Below are 22904 nucleotides of genomic sequence, written 5' to 3'. Positions count from 1 at the left end.
AACATGAAGAACTTGACTAAGGTATTGCGGTGCAAGATTATGAAGTGCCTTGTAAGTAAGTAGCAAGATCTTGAATTCAACTCGATACTTTACTGGAAGCCAGTGCAACTGTTGAAGAACTGGAGAAATGTGCTCAGTAGAAAGTGTTCTAGAAAGAACACGAGCTGCGGAATTCTGAACCAACTGGAGCTTATGTAGCAATTTAGAGGGAACACCAGTAAAAAGGGATTTTGGCATACTAGCTGTGTGCTGTGCTTTAGCGTGTGAGACTGTCAGTACAATAAAACCCTTCTGTGAAGCTGTTTCTCTAAATTCATCTGTTTGAAAGCACTGCAGCTACAGCCATCAAAAACTGTTTTGTAACAAATTCACTGCCGTCAATAATTCAATTCAAGACAATTACTGTCAGGAAACAGCCTGCTGTCAGCAATGTCCAAGTTACTATACATAATCAGTATGTTAAAATAAAATAAGCTTTATTTGATGAATATCTGTCAAATGATCTGATTTTTTACAAATTATTTACAAAAAAAATTCAGCATCTCATGCCATGTTCGCTGCGGTTTTAAAGCACATTCATTGGCTTCAACAATACAAATTAAGACAATTACTGGAAACTGTAATGTCCTTGTTACTATAAATGAGCAGTATGTTAAAATAAAATAAAATAAGCCTATTTATTTGTGGAATATCTGTCAATGACCCTATTTATTTATTTTTTTAATTGGTCTATGTGCAGATAGAGGTTTATGGCTGTTGCCTTGTCTCCCAAAGTTATTGATAAAAAAAAAAAAATGGATCAGACCCAGATCAATGGTTCTGGCCCATTCTATCGCCTACCGTTCGGCTGTTTTTTATTGCTTTTTATTTTTTAAATGTCCCCTAGAAACATGTGATGACAGTAATCCATCGAAATTACACTGGGCTTCCCTAAGTCAGACAAGTCATTTAGACAATTCTGCACATCTCTGGTAAATGTGTGCATGTATTATGTAATTCGGAGTTCAGCTGGAGGTCTGGGTCAAGACTGAACACTTTCACAATCACAGCAGGAGCACAATATTCAGAAGAGAGAGACACACACAGAGAACCATTACACACTTTTATATGGACAGAAGCACGCTGTTGCACACATGCGGATACTCAGTTTGAGTCACTCAGGCACATGGGGTACTGCTGTACATGCCTGGTCAGGTGGACAGAGTGCTGGCCTTTGATTGGCTGAAAGAAAAGCCAGTCCTGAATAATAATCAGGCAATTAGGGATGCACATCCAGCAGGGTGGATCTCAGGAGTGGGGCTGTGCTGCCACGTGCAACTCGGGATCCTAAACCCGCATGGACAAACATGTGTCAAACAGAGAGCGACAGAAGGATGAATAGATGAATTGCCTTGTCTCCCAAAGCTATTGATAAAAAAGAAAAAAAATTGATCATACGTTGTGTTCTGGCCCATTCTATCACCTACTGTTCAGCTGTAAAAGACTAAAGAAATCAACACAAGTAGAGGTGTGACCTAGGCACCCTGGCCAAATTTGCCCATTGGCCTCTGATTGGCTACATAACTCTGTCTCCTCTCCACCAGTAAGCTGGTGTGTGGTGGGAGTTCTGGATGCTGCACACTGGTGGTGGATGAGGAGATACCCTTGACAATGTAAAGCACTTTGAGTGCCTAGAAAAGCGTATTTAAATGTAATGAATTCTAGATAAAAAAATGTCTACTTTAGGATGTTCCTTGGTAAAGTAAATAAGCGTGATTGGCACACATGTGAATGAAAGAGAGTTTTCATTATAAATGTGTGCACAGAAAACGTAAAAAGAGAGATCTGTTAATTCTTGGAGGATTCTTCAACCTTTCATTTCATTTAACTATTTTGTCATCTATCCACACACTCCAGACACACGTGTGTTTTAAATGGACAACACCAGTATGTGAATCGAGTGAAGAGTATGTCAAGCCATGTGTACCGCACACAATTATCATATTATTAGGCAATATCATACATACAGCGCTCATGTAACCAGGTAATGCATACTACATATACTTGCAAAGTGAATAACAAAAGCATGAACACACAAGGACAGCCTCGCACACGTATCCCAGAGGGGGCAAGCACACAGCAGGCCATGTGTATCAGTATAAACGTGTCTGCTCACATTTTAGAGAGAGAGCAAAGAGAGCAAGAGGACGATTTTCAGGGAGAAGCATCTTTTGATTAAGATAATATTAATCATTCAATTGAAGTCACATACCTCCTAAACACATTCAGAAAAATGAAATATTGCAAACAGTGACAGAATATAGCAGACTTCTAAAGGGGTGAATGGACAGAAAGAAGCTGCCTAAAAATTATTCAATTTTATTTGTATTGTGCTTTTCACAATACACATTGTTTCAAAGCAGATTTACAGAAAATCATGATGTTAATGTTTATAAAATCTTACTGTCTTCATGCCTTACAGTCACATTTAGCAGACTAGAGCTGGGCAATAATATAGTTTATATTTTCAATATAACAATCAAGCAGTTGAGATTCATTATATTGTATATTTCACTTTATTTGGGTCAATATATATATCAGTCATATATATCAGACTTAATATGTGTTGGACGCATAAGGCTCTTTTCAGAAAAGTAACCATCACATTCCAAAGTGAAAAAAAAAAAAAAGATGTCTCATAACGAATAAGCAATTTTTGAAATGGTCACTTTTCTGAAATGAGACATCCTCAATGATGTAGTCTTCCAACAAATGCGACCTCCTTTATATTTTGCAATGATGCAAGTGTTAGTGTTCTTTTTTTTTTTTTAAACCTGGTGCTCAAGGTTGCAAAGAATACCACCTTAAAAAACACTAGTGAACAAGCTATAGTAGAGTAAAAAATAAAATATAACTGAACGATGTTTAATCTATATATTAATCATAATATTGACACATTTTTACTAATACCCCCATCTTCTCCAATAACTCCCCCTCATTCTTCCTTTTATCTCAGCTGACAATCTCTTCAGAACAAATTTCCATCACATTTCATCTTATATTGCTGGTATACATATATATAGACACTGTGATCCAGACAGAGTTTAAATGAAAGCATATTCAGTAAACACACTCACATAAGTACACATAATTAGGTGTGTAATGTCAGCAGCCAGTCAGCAGTTTACTGGGTTGACTGGGCTCAGCGTAACTCATAGCATATGTGATCACACCAATGAGTTAAGATATCCTGTTAACTTGCACCACACTTTTGAACACCAAACCAAGAAATGGTAACCTACACTAAAGTAGATACAGTTCATGAAGCCTTTGGACTACAAACATAACTGTGGCCTCATTTGAAAGTATGCACTTGGTATTTTGTTGTCATCAAATCAGAATTCATTATAATCATAAAGAGAAGTTATGCAGGCTTATGTGTGTTTTTAAGTGTTTTGAAATAAATGTCATGAAATATTTTCATGAAAAAAAAAGAAGAAAAAAATGATGAAACTGACCTTTTTGCAATCTAAAACCAAATGCAGTTAAAGTCGGGATGTCTCTATGATTCTTTTGTCTTATTATATTTACTGAGACCTTCTCTTCACCCTGTTTTAATCCCACATTTCTTTAATCAAACATCTCACATTACTTTCTTTGCCCATCTATCAAATAGCCTTCCTAAAAAATAAACATTCCAATGTAAATAAAGGCTAGTTAGCTTAGCATCAAATCATGACAATTTATGAGATTAATACCCTGTTTTTGCTTCAAACTAACTATTACAACTCTATAATGCATTTAAAATAACTTGATTCTGTGATCTGATGTAGAATGAGGCAAAACATTTTTTTTTATAGTATTCGATAAATTCTACGGTGATTAGCATTGCATTATATTCTTATGAAAATGCATGAGATGGCTTTAAGAACACAGAACATATATTCTTGCTATTGTGTGTTTTATTGTCTTCATGTGTCACCAGGCAAAATGTAAATAGTTGGATGATTTTGTACATACAAAGAATTTCTTGGAACTCAAACGAACCCATCCTTTAGCAGCACACACCCAGCAACACTGAACTGGTAATAAAACTTACTAGATGAGGTGAAAAATTAAAAACTGGAGGTGAGGTGAGTGATAGTTACCTTCATGAACATGCTGAAGCCAGTCTTGAGAAGGTCAGTGAGTCCCCCCGACATGTGCTCTACATCAGGGCATTCACGTCTGTCTGGGTGGAAGATCTCTTCTAGCACCTGCTTAAGCAATGGCCGGTATGTTGCCTGTACACAACAACAACAACAACAACAATAAAACACAGCTTATTGTATGTGTGTCAGATAAAAATCCTGGATAAACATAAAATCTGAGGAACTATATAAAAGAAAACACTGATAAGAAAAGCTTGTTCTGCCACTTACAAACACTTTCCATGTACCCTGCAGCGTATGTTGATTTCAAATTGGCCTATTAGTATGCAAAAAGCACAATATTTATTTTCCAAGAAAAAAAGCCTGATTCAAGACAACCCCAAGAGGTACATATTTACAACTGTAAGTAATGTAAAATATGAGAGAAGAATGAGACAAAAGTGCAGCTGAGCATATAAGCATCATTCAAAGTGACTAACAAGAACCATTTAAAATACCCCTGCTAAACACTGTTCTCTTCACAGAGCAATGTATCCAATATATAAAACAAGAAAGCAAGAGATGACCCAGTACTGAACCTTGAGGTACATCAAATTTACTACTGTGACAGAAGGGTCTGTGGTAAATAATAAAAACAATAGCTTACAATAAAACTGAACATGTGTGTGCTGAATGTATGTAATTAACATATTTTGGACAAAAAAGCAACAGCAATCAAAAAAACAAAATCCATGCTGTCTTGTTATTTTTCTTTATTCGATGAAACCCATTATCATTCACAAGCAATTTACGTTGTTAGAAAAAGAACATAGCAAGATGATACAAAAGTAGCAGGTACAATAATGTGGGCAGGCGTTTTGGAAAAATGAAAAATTATATTTTCCATTTTCAATTACGTATTTCCCATCATGGTGTTCCTGTAATGTTCTGTTTGCTGTGTGGAGATTGAGTGTAGGAGCTGGTTTAAAAGTAAGGGTTGTTTAGGACAGCTATTATCTGCGGCAGATACAGCATCAGCGGGGGCCAGTAAAGCCGAAGACTCAGTAATGTGATGATTCACGGTTTCCCTGAATATGAACGTACAGCCCCGGGCAACTTTAATCCACCCCTACTGTTTAACTTACATTACTATTTAACATGGCGCTAAAATAGCACCATTGTTAGGTTCAACACGGATCCTGATCTAATGGCCTACTTAAACTTTTTAGGTGTTTGTTTGTGAAAATGTGCGTTACAAAAAGCTGGTGATTACAAGTTGAGCAGATGCATGTTTATATGTGAATATACGTGGGTGTGTATAAGTGAGTTTAAAAGGGAGCGAAAGCAGCAGCTCTCCTGAAGCTAATGTGTTTTCCTAGGGCTGTCAATGGATTCAGTGTTTTAATAGAATTCACTACATGATATGCTGTTTACCTAACTGAATAATTCACAATATATTGCATATATTAATATTTGCCCAGAAAAAGACCACAACTGAAAATGTGGCAGAGGAGTAAAGGACTGAATAGACATAAAAAAGTGACTTTAGTAGTCAAAATTGTGTTTATTTCCATATTAGTGAATACAAGCGTGGCCATTTTGTGTTTTAAACTATTGATTCTTATACTCTGTCTGCATTATATTTATATGAACTAAATATGAGCATGCTGCAGACATATTTGCCTATTGTGTTTCTGTATGTCAAGCAGGATTATTATAGTTAACTAAAAATAAAACCATAAAAGCATTTTGGTTTCCTGAAATTACTTAAATGAATCAATTGAAATATAAAACTTGAAAATATTTTATTTCTACTAGTTGTCAAAGAAACATTTCTCATTTTTATTTATTTTACCTTGATGTACTAAAATAACAAATCCGAAATAAAAAAAATATATAAAAACAATATCACGCTACAATCCATCCCGCTACCTAAGGTCGCAAAACTCTGGACTCTTGGTAGATCCTAGGATAGCAAAATCCACTAAAGGAGGCAGAGCTTTTTCACGTTTGGCTCCCAAACTATGGAATAGCCTTCCTGATAGCGATCGGGGTTCAGACACACTCTCTCAGTTTAAATCTAGATTAAAGACATCTCTTTAGCCAAGCATTCACATAATGTATCTCATAACCTTGTACTTCAGTTCCATCTGATCAAATGCACATTTTCATTCTTTTGCTTGGGTTCAACACATAATTTTTTGCTTAGTTGGAACAGCAGCTATGCTAATTTCTCTCTATTACCCTCTCTGTTTGATTGGCAAACTAGGAATTACACAAGCTTCAGTCTGGATCCAGCCCTTACAAAGACCTGAGATGACCAAACACCTGAGAAGAGATGATGCCAACCCCCCCAGAAGACCTCAGATGATGCTGACTCTCAGACAACATACAAAACTACCAAATTTTGCTACAAGTTTGATCACAACATATAATCATTGCTGTTAATAGTGTTCACAGTCTGCTTGATTACATGACATTAACTAACTGCTTGATTTTTACCATACATTTTTGCCATATGGACATCAACTTGAGATAAGCTATTACTAAATATAATGTAGAAACTTTTATTTTCTGTAAAGCTGCTTTGCAATGATTTGCATTGTGAAAAGCACTATACAAATAAACTTTAATTATTTTACTATTCAATTCAATTCATGTAAAAAAAACAAACAAAATAAATATATAACCAAAAATATAAAATATAAAAATAAAAAGTTAAAACTATTAATAAAAAATATAATGGCATCTCAAAAATACTTGAATAACACTGGTATCAAGTTCAACTTTAAAAAAAAACATTATTATATGTGTTAACTATTTTAACACAATTATTTTTTGCGCAGAACGAATGTGTTAAATTGACAGCCCTAGCTCTTAAATGCCAGCACAGACATTGGAGAGTTTATGAATTCAAATCAAATACTTCAGCATTCCAGATGGACATGACCTGACCTGCTCAACCTCACACATCCAGATGCAGATTTCCAGTAATCACACCCACATACACCTTTCAAGTGTGTGCTGATTTCATGAATCTTTCCCTGAAATCTGCACCTGGGGCTAGAGATTTCATACCTGGCCATGATGCCTGATGCCACACATGCAAACTCCTCCACACAGAGACACACCTCTATTAATGGCCTTTCAAGAACCACCTTAAGTCTGTCTTGCAGGTTTCAGCATCTTCGTAGCTCAGATGCAACCTACCTCTCCCACATGTGTGTACCTGTAGAAACAGCACTTCCTGGCATCTCTAAAGGAGGTGATTGACAATCTCTGTCACAATTCTGCTTTCACCATAAATGAATGATGAAACACTGCCATTTTTTTTTTTTTACCAGCCCCTCCTTCTCTGGATATGCCCATATAAGAGCAGAAATGAAAGGAGTCAATTTGCATTTAGTAGGAGCATATAAATGATAAATTAATTCATATTTGGCCAACACATGAGGAAGAGAAAACAACACAGTATAAGCACACACATTTACCACATGCAATCTGAATGGAAAACACCCACATTTTATGTGGGTGAATATGCACTTTGTCACGTTTAGTCATCTAATGAGTCATTTCGGAACCACCATTATTACACATTCAAAACAATTTAATTAATTACATTTATGCCAACACAAAACAATTGCCTTTATAGGTCACAGTGACATGCCTGTACCGTGTTCGTCAACAGATAAATGAGGTGCTGAGGGGGAGATGAGCTACACTGAGTCAGTCTCTCAAGCTCAATATACATAATTAAACTATAAACAAAAACAAATCCCATCAATTGAGGGTGATTAATTATAAAAATACATAGAAAATAAACAATTAATTGTGCCTCAAACACAGATTCCATAATAAGAAATTTTACTTTTAAAAGTATTTTAGTATAATGTTATTTATGAGATTAAAATGTGTGATTCATACGAAATATGATTGAAATATGCAAAAAGTTTAAATATACAAAACTCTTTAATACATCATTACAATATGACTGCTCAAGGTTAGATATTTTTTACACTTAAAATATGATTTCATGAATTAGAAAGAGATTTTGACATGTAGAAAATGTCCATTTCTGCCTTTCCATTTCTGCTTTTCATGTATTAAGATCATCACTACATGTAACTGGGAGCTGCACAGTGCCTCAAAAAATTAACAGTACTGTCAAAAAACCAAAACAGTCATTACTCCAGTCTTCAGTGTCACATGATCCTTCAGAAATCATTCTAATATGCTGATTTGACTTTACAGCTCGTATCTCAGATACTCTGCTAAAAAAAAAAAAACCATCTGTTTGGTGTTGATTATCATGTCTATCGCGCTAAAATCATGCGTTTTACACCATATTAGTTTAATTTTATAAATGTATTTTTTATTTTATTTTAATATGTTCCTTATATAATGTTATTTTTTTGCACATAAACAAATATGTGAAAAAATATTTTCAACACTCATTCTGACCCTCTGTCTAAAATGATTTGTGAACTCTCCAAGACACTGTACCTCGTTTACAAAACAAAATACTCGAAACAATCTTCTGGCACGATCCAGGATGCCATTAAAAATAAACTATCCAGTTGTTCCTTTACCCTGGGATTATTCTGAAATCTGCCCTGAACGCGTCAAAGCAAATGTTCTTTCACTCCATTTGTCCTATTGACAACAGACTGTGTACTGTGTACCAAATAAATATCTTTCAGTAAAGAATTTACTTTCTTGCAACCAAATAAAAGTTGACCGTATTAAACTGTATTTCAGAATTAAATCACCAAACCTGTATATAAAGCTCAATATAAATTGCATTTATATGTGCATTGCAAGTCAAAAGAACTTGAGTTCAGTCAAGAGGTTTCATTCACTGGTTTGTTTAATAAAACTTCTACTGAACCTCCAAAAATAACATGCACCCACTGCTTAGATAAAAATAGCCTATTAATGACATACAGCCACAGTTAGATCATACCTCCAAAATAAACCTCTAAAATTGCTAGATGAAGATTAGTCAGTATGCTAAACTATATGCTAAAAAAAGAAAACACAAAAAAAGGATATCAAAAAGGCTTATTATCCTTGAATTGAGTGACTCATGTGTTTTCCTGGATTGTACCGGTGTCTGCAGGTTGACTATGGGTAGTAAAGAGAAAAAGGCCAGCAGTGAGTGTTTTAAAAAAAAAAAAAAAAATTCTGCATTGATTATGAACAAAAATCTGCAGGATTCAGTCGAACAGATTTAAACATGCTAAGTATGTTAAACAGAGCTGAATACAGTTAAACTGGCCAACAAATCCACTAAATACATATACAAGCGGTGAGAAATATGTAGAACCTATAAAATCTCTATGGATGTGGGTTTGTAATAGGATGCTAATTTAATGCTTATGGCATATTGCGCAGTATGTACTAGTAGTATGTTACATAATTGTCACTAACCATGACTGTCACATTGCATCCAGTTATTGATTATTTTGCTCTGCATTGTGGGATACAAATCCAGCACAGTGAGCCAACTAGTATGCAAATACAATAATACATACTATAAACTACATAAATGGTAAAGATAATTGATTGCATGCAATTCCAAACATGTAAGTGCACAAATCCGTGTAAAATATATGCTTTATTTTGGGGACATTTAAATGTGTATCTCCATGTTGTTTACCTACATTCTACCTAAGATGACTACATTATTAGCGGTCATATGGAGATGAGTACAAGATGAAACTGGATAAAAAGTACCTGAGCCTGAGTTTGTGCGTTTAGGTAGAATGTAGATGTATGAAAATTAAAAACCAAACACTCTCACACACACATGCGCGCACACACAAATAAGTTACGATGACAGAATTCATTAGCAAGGAACATTCCTGGACTGTGAGTCTCGCCAAAGTCACGCTATGTACCAAACCTCACTGATATAACTCATCTGTTTAGCATCTAAAACGTCAGACACAGAGGTACGAGTGTGTTGGTGTAAATGTTCCAGATTTGATGTTTTAATGTTGATGTGTGTCTTTGTGTACGTGAGTTAAGTCTGTGTATTAGTACGGCAGTCTTAGTACTTAGTTCTTTTAAGTACGTAACGTGAGCTCTTTACGGCTGATGTGCGTCAAAGACAGAAGAGTGAAGAGACACAAACAGTAACACATTAAAAGATTATGTTCTTTCATGTCCGACTGCTCCTTCTATCCCAGATTTCTTCACTGTCGTGAAAATATTCCATCAAAATATTTCTGGTCTAAAACGATAAAAGGAGCAGTTGAGACCGTTAACTTTTTCTTTATATTTTATTTTTAAATATAACCTACATTGATCTTTTTATTATTAATTGACACTATAATTAACAAAAGTCTTGGGTAAGTAAGGTTTTTATTTAAAGAAATAAGACTTTCATTCAGCAAGGATTTATTGAATTGATCAAAAGTGACAGTAAAAAAAATTATATAATGTTACTAAAGATACATATTTCAAATAAATGCTGTTCATTTGAACCTTCTATTCATCAAATAATCCTGACAAATGTATTATGGTTTCCACAAAAATATTAAGCAGCACAACTATTTTCATCATTCTAGAATGATTTCTGAAGGATCATGTGACGCTGAAGACTGGAGTAATGGCTGCTGAAAATATTTTATAGAGCAAACAGCTGTTAAATTGTAATAATATTTCATAGTATTGCTGTTTTTACTGCATTTTTGATCAAATAAATGTAGCCTTGGAGAGTTTTTTGTATGGTAGTTTATGTTATAGTGAAGACCGACAGAGAGGGTGAATGAGATTGAGAAACAATAAAAATGTTTCTACAACAACTTGATGCATACACACACACACAGAATTAAACGGTGACCAAAAGCTTTGACATTTCTCTGCCAGCACTTAGTACATATTTTCTCCATTTATTTATTGTCAGCTTTACATCCTTATCATTTACTTCGGTTCAAAGCCATTGAAGCGTTGCATATCTAAAGAAGTAATCTGAGGCCTACAGCTGGCAAACAACTTTTCTTCCCAACTGTGTTTCTTCTGAGAACTCATTCTTGCAGAGCAGCGTGATTAAATCAAGATAACAAATAAAAAAAATATTTTTGATGGCAAAATACTAGGACAATATGTTCTTGCATTATCAAAAACAAAAGAGATAATACATAAATTAGATGCAGTCCACTGGTGATCAATGAGGATGTGCTATTCAATCCCCATCATGAACGCAGCGCTGCAGAGTTTTTAATGTGAGGGCTCACTTACTGTTTCATAACACACCATCTGTGAAAAACAACTCGAGGAACAGAGTGGATTATACTCTACAGATCAACATGACCAATATGATTAAGGCTCTTTTGAAGCTGGACTAAAACTAACAAACTTCAAAAGCTTATTTTGACTAGAACTAAAATGCAATTAAATGAAAAATCCATCAATAACAGTCAGTGAAACTGTAGCTTGCCAAGTTATAGGCTTGTGATAATTTAAAATAGCTCAACTTGTGAAGCTACTCTCTTGAAAACGTAGTAAGCTACCCCACAAACTACTAACAGAAGCTAACTAGATTAAAGAGTAAAAAACAAAAAAAACCCACACCAACAAAATTTTGGGGTCGGCAAATACCAACGTGTCATGTGACTGCTAAAGATTTGTGAAATAACAGCAACAACAGTGGCAAGTCTGGATGCCATTTCCAAAAACTTTATCCGCAAGTGGCTTGGTGTCGTGATGTCTCTCTGATTCAGTGTTGTTCAGAAGAAATACTCTTCAGCTCCCACTAAAGAGCATCTCACTTGGTTACAGGCTGGAGAAGACCAGGCTGGTACTCGAGCTCAGACAATCAAGTGACCATTTTGTCTGAAATGGTGGTGCCAAGGTTCAGACCGGTAGGAAGTGGAAGGAAGAGGAATGCATTGACAACACCATCGCCAACCTGAAGCACCAAGACTTGGTTGGAAAATCCCAGCCGGGAAGACAGGGTCTCGGCTGGGGTGAACCATGCAAGTTCTGGTCAAAAGCATCGACAAAGAAGCGGAAAAATTTAGTGGTGACAGAAGAGATGTGATTAGAAAAGGAAAGACTTCTTGTAACCAAGGCCAACAAGGCCAGTGGATGAAGTGGGCCGACTTCTTGCCAAGGTCAGTCATCTGGAGCGAGTGACCTTTGGAGAATTCCCCAAGCCAGGTTATGTTTAATTATTAGAACAATTTACGACACACTTCCTAGCCCAGTTAACCTGGCACAGTGGTTTGGAGCTGAAGAAATCTGCTGCTTGTGTGAAGCAGCTCAGGGAACACTCCACCACATTCTAGTGTGGGTGCAAAACTGCTTTGGCTCAGGTCCGCTACAGGTGGCATCATGACCAGGTGCTAAGGAAGCTGGCAGAATACACAGAAAGAGCAAGGGTGATGGCAAACAAGAGGCATCAGAACCTTAAGAGTTAGCCTGTCCAATCTGTAACAGCAGGTCAGTTAGTGCAGAAATGCCCTCCTCATTACGAGTAGACCTACACAGGCGGCTTAAGTACCCTGTTTCTATCGCGCAAACCACATTGAGTGTTGACCTTGTGGCGGGTGGTGCTAGTGGACCTGACAGTGCCCTGGGAGGATGCAGATCAGGAAGCGTACGAGCGGAACAAGTCACGGTATGCTGACCTGGTAGCTGAATGCCAGGGAAAAGGATGGAAAGCAAAGACTTATCCAGTGGAGATAGGCTGCTGTGGCTTTGTTGCGCAGTCGACCAGCTGCTTCCTGAGAGACATCGGCTTCAGCTCTGGTGAGGTCAGGAAAGCCATGAGAGCCTTTGCCGAAGAGGCAGAGAAAGGAAGCTTTTGGCTTTAGCTGAGGAGGTAAAGAGCTTTGGTGTGGAGAAGCCTCAAGGCATAAGGACCTGAGATCTAAGTCCAGCCGCAGGGAGCGGCAGGAAGATGTCCATGTCCACTGCCCCCCGAGATGTTCTGGGTGGTGGGGCATTGGACAGGGACGACTTCCTGCCGTGAGGTGAAGCGTGGCTCCCAGCTGAAGACCCTGCGGCTGGTAATTTGCCACTGGCAGAGGTGCGTCAGGCAGTAATGCCCAGCAGGTCTTACCATTAACCTGTTACTAACCATAACACAGCACAAACAGTTGTGCTGCTTAATATTTTTGTGGAAACTGTGACATATTTTTCAGGTTTCTTTGATGAAAAGAGCAAAAAATAAAAAATAAAAATTGAAATAGAATGCTGTAAGATTTTTTTGTAACAAGGCTTTATTTTCAAGTTTTATCAATTTAATGCATATTTGATGAATTAAACTATCAGTTTTCTTTAAGAAACATCTAACTGACCCAAACCTCTTGAACATAAATGATTTGACCCCAACTTCTTGATATAAATTATTTGAACACTAAAAACAGTAATACACAGTAATATACTGCAACTGAAAAAAAAAAAAACACATTACAGAAAAAGCAGCACTATTTTTAAAACAGATGAGCTGTTATCAGGTTGTGTAGTGGACACTGAAGGTTACTTTACAAAAAAGTAATGAGTTACAATCATCACTACTTCCAGCTAATTACTCCCCAACACTGATGAATAAAACCACTAAAAACTACTGAACCAGCAGAGAACATCTCTGAATGACTGGATTGCAAGTGCTCTCTGGTTGGGAAAAGAAGACATTATGTGTTACATAATCAGCTCTTTTCTCCTTTGTCCCTCAGTTTGGCTCTTTGTATTTCCATGTCTGTCACACAAATGCACACAAGAGTGTATGAAACACTCTTAGAGGTACAAGAGTGGACGTTCAGTTCAGTCATACAGTATGGTTAAAAGGCTGTGTGACGCACTCCAGCTTCCAGTCACACACAGAAAACTGTGAGTTAAAAGCATGATAGACACCATTTATCAAGAAACAGGACAGAGAATTATTACAATATCTGTATGCTCTGTATTTATTAGATAAGCACAGGGTTCAAAACGAACTGTTAACTATTAACTTAAAACATATGTGACACTGTACATTCATTACTACTCAAAAATGTAATTTTGTACATGGAATTATTTAGCCATTTTACCATGTGTATTTGTGATGCGTCACTGAGTCTTTCATAGCAGCCTACATAAGGCTACCCAGTCTCTGTCTCTCAATAAAACATGATGATTTCTTATTTTGTTCTTCATAGGTTTGTTAAGGTGAGAAGTATTCCACATATGCACTGCCAAATGGAGTTCTGAGAAAAATGTGTCTGCATTCTGGTAACTTTTTCCATGAAGGTAGAAGTTAGCAGACATACAAATTGCGATGTGTAATATATGTGTAAATAATAAATCATAACTCACTATCCAGAAAAAAATTATAAGCAATAAATAAAAATATAAAAGAGATGTAAAATATGTAGAAGTAATAATTTTTCTCCAAGTTTAAAATTTCAGTATTTTATTCAGAATACAACATAAGATGACATATCAAATGTTTAAACTGAGAAAATGTATAATTTTAAGGGAAAAATAAGTTGATTTTAAATTTCATGGCATCAACACATCTCAAAAAAGTTGGGAAAATGCCATGTTTACCACTGTGTGGCATCCCCTCTTCTTTTTATAACAGTCTGCAAACGTCCGGGGACTGAGGAGACAAGTTACTCAAGTTTAGGAATAGGAATGTTGTCCCATTCTTGTCTAATACAGGCTTCTAGTTGCTCAACTGTCTTAGGTCTTCTTTGTCGCATCTTCCTCTTTATGATGCACCAAATGTTTTCTATGGGTGAAAGATCTGGACTGCAGGCTGGCCATTTCAGTACCCGGATCCTTCTTCTACGCAGCCATGATGTTGTAATTGATGCAGTATGTGGTCTGGCATTGTCATGTTGGAAAATGCAAGGTCTTCCCTGAAAGAGACGACGTCTGGATGGGAGCATATGTTGTTCTAGAACTTGGATATACCTTTCAGCATTGATGGTGCCTTTCCAGATGTGTAAGCTGCCCATGCCACACGCACTCATGCAACCCCATACCATCAGAGATGCAGGCTTCTGAACGGAGCGCTGATAACAACTTGGGTTGTCCTTGTCCTCTTTAGTCCGGATGACATGGCGTCCCAGTTTTCCAAAAAGAACTTCAAATTTTGATTCGTCTGACCACAGAACAGTTTTCCACTTTGCCACAGTCCATTTTAAACGAGCCTTGGCCCAGAGAAAACGCCTGCGCTTCTGGATCATGTTTCGTTATGGCTTCTTTTTTGACCTACAGATTTTTAGCCAGCAACGGCGAATGGCACGGTGGATTGTGTTCACCGACAATGTTTTCTGGAAGTATTCCTGAGCCCATGTTGTGATTTCAATTACAGTAGCATTCCTGTATGTGATGCAGTGCCGTCTAAGGGCCTGAAGATCACGGGCATCCAGTATGGTTTTCCAGCCTTGACCCTTACGAACAGAGATTGTTCCAGATTCTCTGAATCTTTGGATGATATTATGCACTGTAGATGATGATAACTTCAAACTCTTTGCAATTTTTCTGAGAAACTCCTTTCTGATATTGCCCCACTATTTTTCGCCGCAGCATTGGGGGAATTGGTGATCCTCTTCCCATCTTGACTTCTGAGAGACACTGCCACTCTGAGAGGCTCTTTTTATACCCAATCATGTTGCCAATTGACCTAATAAGTTGCAAATTGGTCCTCCAGCTGTTTCTTATATGTACATTTAACTTTTCCGGCCTCTTATTGCTACCTGTTCCAACTTTTTTGGAATGTGTAGCTCTCATGAAATCCAAAATGAGCCAATATTTGGCATGACATTTCAAAATGTCTCACTTTCAACATTTGATATGTTATCTATATTCTATTGTGAATAAAATTTTTATGTGATTTGTAAATTATTGCATTCCTTTTTATTGCTGTACAATTTGTACAGTGTCCCAACTTTTTTGGAATCGGGTTTGTATATGTGTGTGTGTGTGTGTGTTTGTGTGTATACACTAAACTAAACTTAAGCTGAACAAAAATGAGAACAAGGAGGTATCAGAGAATTGGTTTGGATGAAGTTATTTACCTTTATGTTTTAGGGTGGCCAGCTAAACATTAATATGTGGCATTGCGTGTTTGAGAAACATAAATTGCATGTCACTTAAGGGTCACTGACCTGGTGTGCTCCATCACTGGGAGTGTACACAGAGCTGAAGTTCTTCAGGTGGTCTCGGGCGTGACTGATTCCCCTCAGTGTCTCAAACATGTTCTCCAGGGCAGAGTGAGCACGCTCCGCAGTCAGCTCCTCAGGGCCTGAGACTCCTACAGACACACATACAGATACAGATGAGTGAAACATTACATCAATGTTCATGGAATAATCACTCTTTCTGGCTTTCTTCACATATAGAAATGTATGTTATTTGCACAATGTTGTTGTTATAAATGTTACAACTCTTGTTTTGTAATTCCAAGGCAGAATCAAACTCAGTAAATATATATTTGGGTCAGAAGAAATAAATACTTTTAAATAAATACTAAACAAAAACTAAAATTGACAGTAAGGACATTTCCAATGTTACAAAAGATGGTTTCAAATAAATGCTGTTCTTTTGTATGTTCTATTCATCAAAGAATCTGAAAGTAAAATGTATCACAGTTTCCACACAAATATTAAGCAGCACAACTGTGTTCAGCATTGATAATAATAATAAATGTTTCTTGAGCAGCAAATCAGCATATTAGAATGATTTCTGAAGGATCATGTGACACTGAAGACTGGAATAACGGCTGCTGAACATACAGCTTTGCCATCACAGAAATAAATTAGATTTTAAATGATATTAAAACAGAAAAGAGTTATTTTAAACTGTAATAATATTCACAATATTACAGTTTTTTTTTTTTTTTGCAGTATTATGAGAAGTATTACCAACCTCAAACTTTTGCATGGTAGTGCACATATTTATGTTTATATATAATACTGAAAATTGTGATTAATTATATTTTAAATAAATACACTAATAGAATATATTGTATACAATCCTGTATGTACTGTGGGCTCTATATTAGATTGAGTTATATTGCTGAAAGGGAATCAGAGGACAAAAGCTCTTTTCATTGGAAGGCAAGAGCTCCTGCATAAGTTAATCAAAATTTAATATGCACTCACTAAACTCAGACACTGGGGAATGAGAGAGCGAGAGACTGTGAAAGATAGAGAGAGAACGTCTCAAAAATGAGAGGAGAGGGGAACAAGAGTGTTTGATAAAAACAAACTTTGTTGTTATTCCAGCAGCACCGATGGTGCTGAAAGCGAAGAGAGACTCAGAGAAGACAAATTGAGGACGGAACAGCAACATGGATGGGTGAGGCTGGCACACAGTCCTGCTCCAGCTGTGGAATCCTTCAACCAGATCTAAACAATCTCACACCTGAGAAATAAGACATTCAGCTCTGCCAGTTCAACCCCTTTGGACCTTCCAAACCTGCAGACGCATGGCTAGAGCGGAGCAGTACACTTACATAAGACTACAGGAAGAAAAAGGCTTTATGTTCAGATGCATCCATCATGACGAGATGGATATCTACCAATGCTACTGTAGCTAATGTTCATAAAATCCCCCCCAAAAAATTTCAGCTGAAATGCAACATATGATATTAACTAATGGATCACAGTATTTAAATGATTCAAAATGGCTTCGGTTTTATCTATAAATATAAATATATTTATAAATATAAATGCATGCACAGCGGTTATGCAATGCTTTCTGACGCTAGCACTATCAATTTAGGCCTCTGTGGCTGTACGCTGTAGGACATAAAGACTTTCTTAGAGTGGATGGATGCTTTTCCTAAGTAAAATATTGCTCTGTGAACCCTTTGTGCCTGCGATGTGTGTGTGATTGCAGTTATATAACTCATTCCACAAAAAACGTATTGGTGGAAACCCAACACAAACAGTTGTGTGTGTGTGTTTTTAAAGCTATTATCTGCATTCGGTATAAATATTTATAAGGATAAGCATGTTAATACTGCTTGAGGATCCACTGTCCAAAGATATCATTCTTGGGCCTCTGACAGCAACAAGTGTTTTTTTTTTCCATTTTAGATGGTTCTAGAAATTCTGATTTAAAGCTTGATATCAAAACATATCACAAATAACAGGGAGTAAGTGCATGAGTCAGCCTCTCTTCTGTCTGTTTGTTACGACCGTATTTAATGTCAACCCAAATATAACTGGTTTCATATTTAGCCTGCTGGCTGTTTGTTTTCTCCCCAAATGCATGCGATTCAGCCTCTTCTGTCTCTGCTCTTTTCTCCTGCTCTGTCGCTCCTGACAGCTCGGTGGGAGATAAGGATAGAGGGATGCAGGCAGATTCGGATGTGAATGTTTTTTTTCGGAAGATGGAAAGGCATGGTAAATATAACATGCCTGAAGTAAATCAAGGCATCTAGGGAGGCAAAACAACTAGCAACTAAAATAAGTGTGCTTTAGTGAGAGTTAACTTTTAAGATTGTGCAGCTATAAACAATTTCATAAAACATAAGAGAATCTGTCAAAGGGGTAATTCATTTCATACAGCTCTTTATAGTTAAAATTTTCCCATAATCTGGCAAAACTAGTCCTTTTATGACAATTCTGCCCCCCTACCACCCTTTTCTCTGAGCCTTAAAATTTAATTTTAATTTTTTTGCTGTAAACGTCCTATTCACACGTGCAATGAGATACAGCACTTTGCGCAAGGTGCATATTCAAGTCCAAAATAACTGCTTTATCATTCAGTAAGTGTCTAAGTCTGAATCACACTGTGACACGTTCACAAAACAAGCTATGAACAGGCTGAAATGATCAAGGATATTGTTAAAAAAAAAATAGTGCAGAGGTGTAGGTGGTACACACAGCCAGTAATTACAGTGAAAACTGTTTGGGAGGAAAAACTGTATTGAAAAGATAATCTGTAACTTTCAGTCAATTTACTGACACAAATCATATCAGGCGATATAAAGACACACTGAGATATACAAATCACAATTACTACTAATAGATCAGAAGACTAAATTATGATAAAGTCAAAAGTATGAGAAATGAAGTCACTATTATTACTTTTTTACTCTTTTATCTGCATACCTGACTCGCTACAACGACGCTTTAAAAACTTCAATAACTAATAATCACAAATATAGGGTATAATGCATATATCTTCACGCAAGCATATCCTTCCATCAACTGTTGTCCCTGACTAAGAAACTGCAAGAGATCTGCAGCAGACAGTTCATGTGTAATGTGTGTGTGTGTGTGTTTTTATGTAGCCACAGGCGGTCGTTTGACCGTGTGCCAAGAGAAACAGTGCAGTTGTGCGATGGGGTGTTGGCTGCGGTTTAGATGGTAATGGTAATCATAACACCAAATCCTGAGAGCCAGCCAGGTGCTGGTGTGAGAACAGTCAGGAGTCACACACATACACGTGTGCGTATCCCCCACATTCTCCTCTCATGCAAGCCCTTTCCTTTGAAATACAGACAGTGTGTGCTTAACAGCCTCCACTGTTTTTATACCGATCTATATAGCATGGAGGAGAACAGAAGATTAACTTCATAAACACCCAAACAAACACCCTAGATCTTCTTTTGTGTGCCCGCCTACTTTGACCAAACAACAGGCTACATGACCCCCAGAAAGAGGACAGTTGATTAGAAAGATACCAGACACAACAGAGAACAAAATGTGCACGTGTGACTGAAATAAGCTCACTATGTCAAATTAATCTGTGTGTAAAATGTGGCCTTGTACACTCTTAATGAGATCGAATGAGACAAGGTTAGTCACCTACACAGAACTCACTCTACTGAAAAATTGCACACCAATATGTGCTTAATGGAGTTAAAGACTATCACTTGCTTCTTCCATTACATTACAAAGCATCAGCCCTTGATAATAATGTGGAATCTGGAAAGTGTCTGTTATTTGTGACCAAATGCAACCTTGTGACCGTAGTCCAGCCATGGGAAACGGCAGATACAAATTCCTGGAAACACAAAAAAATAACAACACATGACCATTTCCAAAAATGGCTTCCAGACTTTCCACACTAACAAAATCACTCTGGGGGACGGTAAGATGTCCTTATCAGCTAACTTTGTATCAGCTGAGGGACAACACAAATATGGCACCAACAGTAATGAACATATGTAAATTCATCCCAATGAATCATGAATTTTACTTCAATTAAATCTACACAAATAGTTGTACAAAGCAAAGACAAATAGCAAAATTACTAAAGCTAAAATTAAAATGAAATCTGAAAATATAAAGCTCCATTTGTTACTTGCTTTAGTAAGACTGATATTCATTCCACTAATTACATGTACCTGCTTGTCCATTGCTGTCTATTCAAATGGCACAATGGTGAATCATAAAACCTGTAATCAATGCAGGTTGAAAGAGTCTGACAGAACAAAAGAACATTCCTTTACTACATTCCCCCCACAGACAATAACATAATCTCCTGAATGCAATAAAGTCTACTAAACTGGACTAAACAGAGCCACCTCCCTAACAACTGAAAATGGTTCCATCCTCAATGGAATGTAGACACCTTAATAAACTTCCTTTTTCTCCATCCCTGTCCGCTTTGCTTCCCTCACATTACACCAGCTTCAGTCTCAGGCCTCTTTTAGAGGAATTCAGTCTCTGGTACTATTAATAGCAATGCTTGATTTAGTAATAGGACTAAAAAGGTGATGAAGAGCAGGATATGCGTGTGTGCATTCATGCGTTGTATATATGAGTCTGTGAATCAAAGCACAGGTCTTCTTGGCCTGGGAACAAAAGAAGAACATCTCTGTATAATGTTAATCCACAATGGAATTCTGGCTCAGACCTTAAAATGCTGTTGCATATTCCAAGTGGAATTCAAACACAGCACTGTAAGAAAGCGAGAGTAAGAATGTATTGGTCAGGGCAGAAACTGAATTATAAGTATGCTGAGGTGAACACTCTTGAGAAGTATTTTATAAAGTTTCTGTAATTATTCCATTAACTGTTAAAAATACTTAAACAATATAAAAAAGTTTGACAATCATGTGAGTCATTTGGTCAGGAATCGGACTACACTGCTAATTCACTAAAACATACAGAGTTCATTTGCAACAACAGATAACTCAGTTTTTAACAATTTTCAAAAATCATGTTTTTTCATTGTGCATTCCAATTAATCTCAATCAAACTGCAGTTGGGTTAATGTGATTGGGTAAAAAAAAAAAAAAAAATACAGCTAACTAACACAATAAAACACAATAAAAACATGATAACATAATAAAAAAAAAAACACGATTTTTGAAAATAAAAAAAACAGTTATCTGTTTTTACTTTAATTTACATGGTGTGCAAAAGTACTTTAAAAAATACCATGGTACATACCATAAATAGCATGGTTCAAGGTTCATGGACAGAGTCCCCAAGCTGTTGAAAGCCATAGCCATGAGAATTAAAGATATGAGAGATTATAATGTTTGAAATCTGAAATAAAAAATTTCACATTTATCCACTGATCCCCTTATCAAGATCCAGTGGAAAACTCAAGACTAATCTAAGCCTGGCTCATTGTTTAAATGACAGATAGTTAAATGCCACACATCCTCATTGAAACAGACTGATGCTGAGTCTTACTTCCACTCTCTCAGCACAGCATTCTTGCAGCTAATCTCTAACAGAACATTATATAACTCAGTAATGCTATTCAGATACACACTCATGTGTTTATGAAAGAAGAAATTGCTGTAGAAACTATGTGAGGGAGAAAGAGAGAAAAGGTTTTGTAAAGGTGAAAATGAGTCAATGAAAAGTGACACTTGACTTTTTAAAAACTGCAAAACTTCCTCATCACACGAATCACTAAGTGCTCTTCAGAGATTCAGAGAGATCCTCCTGCATCCCATGTCCTTAGAAAACACTTCAAAAATCATTATAGTTTCAGAGATGCCAAAAATAATGCCATCAGCATTCCATCAGGTTGGCAGCAACCTTACATTATTCAACCAGCTCTGTCAGCAGTTTGAGGAGTCTTCAACACCTTCAAATAATCAACAGCAGAGCTGGCTCACATTCAGCATTCCAGAAGCAGCAAACAATATTCCAACATTCCATACTATACACTTCACCAGCACCAAGGGTCCTGTTTTGGGAGGTTTTCCATAGTTTCTCCCTGGAGGAGTTCTATAAGTGGGTAGCAGGACCAAATCTCAAGCCTTGGAGACTGAGAGGAGACTGGGAAAATTACAATCAAAAAATAGTTTATTGACCAAGTAACTGAGTTATATGACCAGGCAAGTCCCAAAGTCACAATATACATAAAATATATCATTATACTCATTAACATAGAGGATATGAGGTAGAGATCTGCAAGCCCGTTGGGTCCATTCGGGCTGGGCTCGGGGCCATTTTTTCTTTTTTTTTTACAGATCGGGCTCGGGTCATACTCGGGCTCATTTAGCTTCTCTCCTTTTATTGTGGCCATATACGTGCAGAGCACACATGGCTACTGTATGAAATACTGATTATATTATAAATATTATACATTGCCTACGCAATGCAACGCATATACGCAAGCATTAGCATACAGGTGACAGCTGACCATGCAAAGCATCAGGGAGAAGTTGGAGTGTGGGGAGTTACTAAAAGTTCCCATTGCTTCGGGAAAAGCGGCATTTTGGATCATCCGTGCATTTGACGATGATCCTGACTCGCCATCTCCTCATTGGATGCGCCTTTAGAGAGAAATGCATTTTTAGGGATTTTATAATGAAAGAGTTTTTGTTTTCGATTCGAATTATTTCATTTTAAAGTAGTAATTCAAAGCTTT

General features: G+C 36.8%; 1 protein-coding gene across 1 annotated transcript in view; it reads right to left on the bottom strand.

Annotated features, from left to right (window-relative positions):
* Positions 1–22904, bottom strand: part of scfd2 (sec1 family domain containing 2) — a 131993-nt gene that overhangs the window by 5949 nt on the left and 103140 nt on the right. The window contains exons 6-7 of the mRNA XM_058755614.1: positions 16217–16362; positions 4128–4262 (exon numbers count right to left, since the gene is read on the bottom strand). Of these exons, the coding sequence (XP_058611597.1) occupies positions 4128–4262; positions 16217–16362 (281 nt within the window). The remainder of the gene's footprint in view (positions 1–4127; positions 4263–16216; positions 16363–22904) is intronic.

This window comes from Onychostoma macrolepis, chromosome 20, assembly GCF_012432095.1.
Source record: "Onychostoma macrolepis isolate SWU-2019 chromosome 20, ASM1243209v1, whole genome shotgun sequence".
Lineage (NCBI taxonomy): Eukaryota > Metazoa > Chordata > Actinopteri > Cypriniformes > Cyprinidae > Onychostoma > Onychostoma macrolepis.
This window is presented reverse-complemented; position numbering and strand designations above follow the sequence as displayed.